Here is an 8,230-nt window from a genome sequence, read left to right as displayed (position 1 = left end):
GATGTAGGGATAAGTCCCGCCCCTTAGGGGACGTGTTCGCCTCGGGCTAATGTTTGCTTATATATTTGGCGAGCATGCTCCCAGCCGCTGCTTCTGCTTTCCTGGTCTCCGAGGGAACGGTGGTTCTGTAAGTCTATTAAAGCTGTATATATATTTTTTTACAATCTGTCTGCATTCGTTTACGCCGTTACATTTTCCTGCTTTAAAATATATATATTTATAATCTTTTTTCAATTTAGAAGTACCAAGATATAAAAGTTACTGTAAGAAAAAGATATAATTCAAAACATGCATTTCTTCTATAGTTTTAGTAACTTAAATAGTAAAATGGCACTTAACTATATTTTTAAAACATTCAATTCCTTTTCCCTTGTAGTGCTAGAGATCTGAAACTCAGCGCCATAAACATGTTCTCCAAGCACTCCAGCACTGAGCACTCTAAATTCTAAGAAAGGTAAATGCAGTATTATTAACATTTTTGACAAAGAATAATCACCTACCCTTGGTCCTCTTCCTTTAATTTTCCTGCCAGACCTAGTAACTAAGAATCGTCGCTGGTATGAAGCAGGCTGGGAGTTAGGTGGATTACTAGAAGCAAGCAAAGGGAAATATATTACTTTTATAAAGAGGAAATCCTGAAAATATAGCTTTACTAATCTAAATGAATATATTTAATATATAACTCAAAATGCTATCAGATCCCAGTAAGCATTACCACCCTGAACGTTAATGTTCTTGGAAACAAATAATTATTAGTAAAGTGAAACTAATTTGATAGTGCTAAGGAAACTAATATATAATATCACAGAGGGGTTCAAAAGAGAAAGAGAGAAAGTAAGACTATCTTATTCCAAAATGCTTTAAAATCTCCTATGAGCAGTTGTACATTAGTAAGATAACTTTGGAGAAATTAAACAACGTAAATTAGGCAGAGACAAGTTGGTCTGAATTGGTCAAATATTACAGTTCTGTGAAACTGAACTGATTTTAAATTATATATAAAATTAGCTCATTATAGTATCCATGTAAGTGATACTTGAAAGGTTGAACTTTAGTCATTCAAATAGTTTTTCTTTAATCTTTGTTTCCTTAAAAATCACTCAGCACTCGGGAGGCAGAGGCAGGCAGATCTCTGAGTTCAAAGGCAGCCTGCTATACAGAGTAAGTTCCAGGACAGCCAGGACTGTTACATAGAGAAAACCTGTCTTGAAAAACCAAAACAAACAAAAATTCTCTTCCTAACTAGTAAAAAAAAAGCTCAATCAAAATTATCTCAGCTTCCAAACTTTTATTTTTTGTATACTACGAAAAGCATGGCAAATTTTTGTACCATACTTGGAATTTTGTTATTTTAAAATTGTATTACACATCACGATTAAAAAAGATTTCAATTTTTTTAATTTTTACATGTAATTATTTAAATGACTCATAAACACCAATAGAACTGGTAACAATAAGAGATTTATGTAGGAAAATATTCAAAATACCTGAACTTCCCAACGAAAGTATAAAGTCAGTATAAATTACAGTATAAAGTCAGGTTAGAAAAATAAGACTTTCCCCTTTAGACAGATTTATAAAACAAGGTTAATTTTTCTTTTTCAGTGTGTTTGTCAATGCATGTGCATGTAAATTCAGTTGCACCATTTGTGTGGGTAGGTCTGAGGTCAATCTTGGGTCATTCCCTAGGCGACATTCAACTTGTTTTTTGAAACAGGGTCTCTAATTGACCAGCAGTTTAGCAGGTATGCTAAGCTGATTGGTAAGCAAAACCCAAGGGTTCATCCACCTTTACCTCCCCAGAACTGGGATCAAGCATGCTCTGTAACCAGGTTTTTTTGCAGAGGGGTCAGTAACGACACTAAGGTTCTCATGCTTGTATGACTTGCAGGAGTCCATTCTCTCTTTACACCAGAAAGGCCCAGGGGAAAACACACTCACAACCACTCTCGTTCTCTCTATTCCTTCCTTTTCCTTGTCAACAGCTTCAGGAAAAGTCTTTACTTGTAGAACTTGTTTCCTCAAAAATCTACTGGTAACTGGAGTCTTTTTTTTTTTTAAAGAAATTTATGTATGTATTTAGCAAAAAATGAGCTTTGCTAGCATCTTTTTTCCTAATTAAAAGAGGATTTCATTGGGATAAGGCCACCATTACAATACTGTCAAAAAAGAAAACTTGTATGGTACTATATAACAATACTATAAAATAGACACATTCACATACCACTCTCTTTCCCTTTCTCTCTCTCTGTTTTTTCTTTCCTTGTCATCAGCTTTAGGAGGACTTTTTCTCATTAGGAATCTATTTTCTGGTATAGGAGGGATCTCTTCTGGACGGACAGTAGACTGGGGCTGCGCATCAAGATTTTCCGCTTCACTTTCACTAGATGGGCTTAACAGGTAAAATCAAAGTAAGTTACATTTGGCTATTATGAACCTACTTAAAATTTCCAGCTGTTAGCATTCTTCTCTTTTTGGATTACATTTTCAGTTAGTGTGTGTATAAGCATGCATGCCATGGTACCTATGTGGAGTTGAAAACAACCTGCAGGAGTCAGTTCTCCCTTTCACTCTGTGAGTCCAGGATAAATTCAGGCTTGGTGGCAAATGCCTTTACATGCTGAGCCATCTCATCAGTCCAGCAGTTCTTTAATATCAAAATATGTATATCTGCCCCTTTTAAAGATGTGATCATGCGACAAAATAAATAAAATTCTTCCTCATTCCCCAACAAATCAACCAGCCAACTCAACTAAACAAAAATCTATTTGCTATCAAACTCTATCTTTCTAAAAGAAAGATCTAAACTATGGGACCCTGTAGGCAATATATTCTGATATATTTAAAATACAGGGTAGGGCTGGCGATGTGGTTCAGTGGTGGAAAGCACTGGCTGCTCTTCCAGAGGGCACAGGTTCAATAGGCAGTACCCACATGGCAGCTCATAACCATCTGTAACTCTAGTTCCAGGGGATCTGATCCCCTCTTCTGAAATTCATGAACATAGCATGCAAACACCTACAAACAAACAACAAAATTTTTTATATAAAATAATACAGGCTAAGGAAATCAGTCACTTTAGAGATAAGAGGTATAATTAAGTTTTAATATAAACACATTTCAAACAAAGCAGAAAATAGTGACTGAATCACCTGCTCTCAATCTATACATACACAGCTATCAGGGCAGAGAGATAAAACAGGACCTGTATATGTACTGCTACAAAATAAGGGACATAACCACTGGTTTGCTGTAATTCAAAACTGTCTCACAAATCTCTTCAGAATAAAAAAAATCCAAACCCAGAATGATGTGCACCTGCAACTATTGCTACTTGGGAAGATGTAGTGTAACAGTTTCCTCTGAGATCCAAACATTCCATCCTGCAAGAAGCTCCTTAAGCAGGAAAGTAACCACCAACTCAAAATAGCTTCAGGAAGTCTCTGAAACTGACAAGATTGACTGGGCCCTTCCCTACATGAGTAAGCAGAGCCTTGCTGCAAAGAAGACTCTGAGAAAAGACAAACTACAAAAGATTCTCAGCGGTGGTGGCGCACCCCTTTAATCCCAGCACTCGGGAGGCAGAGGCAGGCGAATCTCTGTGAGTTCGAGACCAGCCTGGTCTACAGAGCTAGTTCCAGGACAGGCTCCAAAGCCACAGAGAAACCCTGTCTCGAAAAACAAAAACAAAAACAAAAACAAAAAAAAAAGATTCTCAGACCATACACCTGCTGCCAGAAGCAGCAAAAACTGGCCGAGAGGCCTGGAAGAGGTTTAGATCAACTGAGGCACCTGACCTGGAAAAGACACTCTCCATCGCTGAGCAGCCTGCAGGCTGTGCAGTGTGCTTCACATTCCCAGCTTTGTGAGCTGTCACCTATGCTGGGGTGGGTTTTGGTGATATGGCTGTCTTTGAGTAATTTCTGCTTCTGTAAGTCACCTCAATATCACTCACTAGTTCACCAAATTGGACTTTGGTCTGTTGTGGGCTCCCTATCTGGGGTGATTAAAGGTATGTGCAGGTGTGTGTGTTGCATCTCCCCAGGAAAAGTACTTTCACACAACAGTGGAGAGGGTAGGACTATGAATTTGAGGCTAGACTAAAATAAAAAATAAAAGCCCTGTAACAAAAAACCAAAAGCTTCATTCCACTGGGAGAACATAAAATTAACTGAGCGCTTTTGTTGCATGATTTCATGACACTGGTATAAAATCTATTTTAATGCTCTTACATAAATTAACTAAAAATCTTTATAGGCAATATTATTAGCATTGTAAAGACCTCTTCTTGCTTTTCTTTCGCTTCTTCTTTTCCTTCTTATGTTTTCGGGAGTTTTTCCTATGTTTCTTTTTTCTTTTCCGGGATTTTTCTTCAGAAGCGCTCTCAGAATCAGAAGACTCCGAGGAGGACTGAGAATCACGTGAGCTGTCTGAATCACTGGATGATGACGACGATGACGACTTATGCCTTTTCTTTTCTTCTTTCTTAACTTTAAAAACAAAAAGATTCCACTGAATAATTTTTAGGAACACTTACTTAAAAAATAAAAAAAAACAAAAACGTTTTCTACAGATTTTTATTGAGGCCAGTATTAGATAATTTTGTTCATCCAGTCTTCTCAACTCAGTTAGGACTCAGTGTTAAGAATACAGAGTTTCAGATTCATGAGCCAAAATTCTATTAAGCCAAAGTACTTCTGAAAATAAACAAGCTCCAAAGTCAAAACCAAGTTAATTTTAAGAAACATATGAATAAAAAAATTTTAAGCAGAGTAACATCTAAGAATCCCCAGTTTCTAATGTTATTGTTTTCCACTTCTATTTTTGAGACTGGAGGTAGTACCAGAAAAACATCACTTGTGTCAACATAGGAAGGGACGTTTCATTGGCACTAGGCTTAAACATCCATGACTGAATTCCTCAAATAAATAGAAACACAGCTTTAACTGAAGCACAACTTAATTGAAGCACAATCTCATAATCAGAAATAATTTATCAATAATTTATCGGTAATAAATATGTTTTAAAAGTTCTACAAAAAAGTCTCAAGTTGAAATTTTAATTTGATTAGGGAATATTTTTGAGACACTACGTAGCCCTAGCTGTCCTGGAACTCACTATGTATATCAGGCTGTCCTCAATCACAGAAACCTACCCACCACCTCTACCTCTGTACTGGGATTAAAGGTGTGTGCCATTACACCTGGCTAGGTAATCAATTTTTTGAAACTCACTTTGTTATCGTTATCATGTGCTATGACGTGTGTGCCATGGTGAGAGGACAATTTTGTTGAGTTCCACTTTTAGGTAGATACAGGGACTGAACTTAGGTCACCAGGCTTATATGGCAAGCACCTTTACCTGCTGAGACATCTTGTCAGCTCAGGAAATGATTTTTTTTTTTCAAGACAGGGTTTCTCTGTGGCTTTGGTGCCTGTCCTGGAACTAGCTCTAGTAGGCCAGGCTGGTCTCGAACTCACAGAGATCCGCCTGCCTCTGCCTCCCGAGTGCTGGGATTAAAGCTGTGTGCCACCACTGTCCGGCAGGAAATAATTTTTTTTAAAAGTTTCTGGAAACTTGGATGCTTTAAAGAACATATTAACATAAGTAAAGCTTTCAGTTAACATAAGTTATCATATATACTGCATATGAACTTTTCAATAGGTACAATATGACCCATTTAAAGCTGTGCTAATTCAGACTAGGATGTGTTGTGGAATATTTAAATATGTAAAGATGTGTAACATTGTTTTTGCTACACTTAAATTAACGATATAAGGATGTGTTACATTTGTTTATGCTGCATTTAATTAGAAAAGATGTTCTATTTCACCTACCTGTGTAAGGCACTTGATTGGTCTAATAAAAAGCTGAATGGCGAATAGGTAGGCAGAAGAGGGATAGGCGGTGCTGGCAGGCAGAGAGAATATATAGGAGGAAAAAAATCTAGACTTAGAAAGAATGAGAGAAGAGAGGAGAGAAGGGGGGAGATAAAGAGGGAGATGCACAGGGCTAACCAGGCAGCTCACAGCCAGCAGACACAGAGTAGGATGTACAGAAAGAAACGTTAAAAAAACAAACAAACAGCCAGAGGTAAAAGGTAGATAAAAAAAAATAGGTTAACTTAAGTTAAAAGAGCTAGCCAGAAACAGCCTAAGCTAGGCGGAGGATTCAAAGGCAATAATAAGTCTTTGTGTCATGATTTGGGATCAGGTTGGTAACCTAAAACAAAAACCCTGGTACAAGGATGGATTTGAAAATAAGAACTCAGGCCAGAAATGGGTCAAACACATACATAAGGGGGGAATTTCAATAAATTAGCAAACATTAAATAAATACTTAAATCCATTAGAACACCGTGGTATTGATAAATTAAAATATAAATAAATCATTCAGCCTTTCCAATATGATTTCTATCAATTAACAAAGGGAAGCTGCTCTTTATCTGAACAGCTCCAGGAGTAAGTGACAAAGGAACTATTGTTAAGAGTATCTTTTGGCAACTCCTAATGAGGCACTGAATGAACACCAATTGCAGAGCAGGGAGAAATCAACCCTGTGTGACTTCTAGTCTCATAAAAAAAAAAAAAACAAAAAAAAAACAACAACAACAACAACAACAAAAAACAAACCTGGGGGTGGGGGGACATGACACAAAGCAAAGCCGAACCTAATCAGTTTTCTAGGTTGACACAGAAACACAAAACCATGTAAAGTACACTTATAAGAAATATTACATGAAAAATTGAAAGCTCCTGCCCTCAAATGAGCCTACATCTCAACTTCCCAAGTAATTTGGACTACAGTTATGCCTGCCACAAACTAACAACAACAAAGAAAATCCAGTCTTTACAACCAATCTCAATGTTCAAATTATTTGGGTCCAGATTCAAAAAAACAACAAAATTATTATTGATCCAACAGATCCGAATGAACATTGCCAAGTTACACACAAGGAGTATGTGTGTAAAATCATGGCACTAGAGCTATCTTTATAAAGAGCCACTTCTTAGGAGAAAAAGCAAAATTATCTGTTGATAAAATGTACATCTGGAATTTGCTTCAAATAAGAAAACAGTTGAGAGTAATGACCCATACATATCTATGAGTTTGAGTCTAGCCTGGCCATATAGCCAAATCCTGCCTTAAAAGTACATGTCAGTCATCCTTTCATGAAAAGGTCTTGAGAAAGCAGGGATATAAGGAACATACCTAAACATAATAAAAGCAATATACAGCAAGCCATCAGCCAACATCAAACTAAATGAAGAGAAACTCCCAGCGATCCCACTGAAATCAAGAACAAGACAAGGTTGTTCACTCTCTCCATATCTATTCAATATAGTTTTTGAGGTCCTAGCTAGAGCAGTAAGACACCAAAAGGAGATCATGGGGATACAAATTGGAAAAGAAGTCAAACTCTCACTGTTTGCTGATGATATGATAAGTTTACATAAGAGACCACAAAAATTCTACCAAGGAACTACAACTCATAAACACTGTCAGTAATGTAGCAGGATACAAGATTAACTCAAAAAAATCAGTAGCCTTACTGTACACAGACTATAAAAGGGCTGGGAACGAAATCAGAGAAACATTACCCTTCACAAAGGCCACAAATAGCATAAAATATCTCGGAGTAACTCTAACCAAACAAGTGGGAGACTTATATGACAAGAACTTTAAATCTTTGAAGAAAGAAATTGAAGAAGACACCAGAAAGATCTCCCATGCTCTTGGGTAGGCAGAATTAACATAGTCAAAATGGTAATCTTACCAAAAGCAATCTACAGATTCAATGCAATGCCCATCAAAATCTCAGCAAAATTCTTCATAGACCTCGAAAAAACAATACTCAACTTCATATGGAAAAGCAAAAAACCCAGGATAGCCAAAACAATCCTGTGCAATAAAAGAACTTCTAGAGGCATCACAATCCCTGACTTCAAACTCTACTACAGAGCTACAGTAATGAAAACAGTCTGGTATTGGCATAAGAACAAACAGGAGGACCAATGGAACCAAATCAAAGATCCAGATATCAATCCACACATCTTCGAACACCTGATCTTTGATAAAGAAGCAAAAAAGCCGGGAAGTGGTGGCGCACGTCTTTAATCCCAGCACTTGGGAGGCAGAGTTCTGTGAGTTCGAGACCAGCCTGGTCTACAAGAGCTAGTTCCAGGACAGGCTCCAAAACCACAGAGAAACCCTGTCTCAAAAAACAAAA

General features: G+C 37.2%; 1 protein-coding gene across 7 annotated transcripts in view; it reads right to left on the bottom strand.

Moving 5' to 3' along the window:
• The window catches only part of Ppig (peptidylprolyl isomerase G), a 28,513-nt gene that overhangs the window by 3,858 nt on the left and 16,425 nt on the right, over window positions 1-8,230 (bottom strand). For all 7 annotated transcript variants that reach the window (XM_013345994.2, XM_013345995.2, XM_005346525.3 and 4 more), the window contains 3 exons: window positions 4,283-4,490; window positions 2,225-2,392; window positions 501-588 (listed from right to left, as the gene is read on the bottom strand). In XM_013345994.2, coding sequence (XP_013201448.1) covers window positions 501-588; window positions 2,225-2,392; window positions 4,283-4,490 — 464 coding nt within the window. The remainder of the gene's footprint in view (window positions 1-500; window positions 589-2,224; window positions 2,393-4,282; window positions 4,491-8,230) is intronic.

This window comes from Microtus ochrogaster, chromosome 4, assembly GCF_000317375.1.
Source record: "Microtus ochrogaster isolate Prairie Vole_2 chromosome 4, MicOch1.0, whole genome shotgun sequence".
Classification (NCBI taxonomy): domain Eukaryota; kingdom Metazoa; phylum Chordata; class Mammalia; order Rodentia; family Cricetidae; genus Microtus; species Microtus ochrogaster.
The sequence above is the reverse complement of the archived record's forward strand: the minus strand, read 5'-3'. Positions and strand labels throughout refer to the sequence as shown.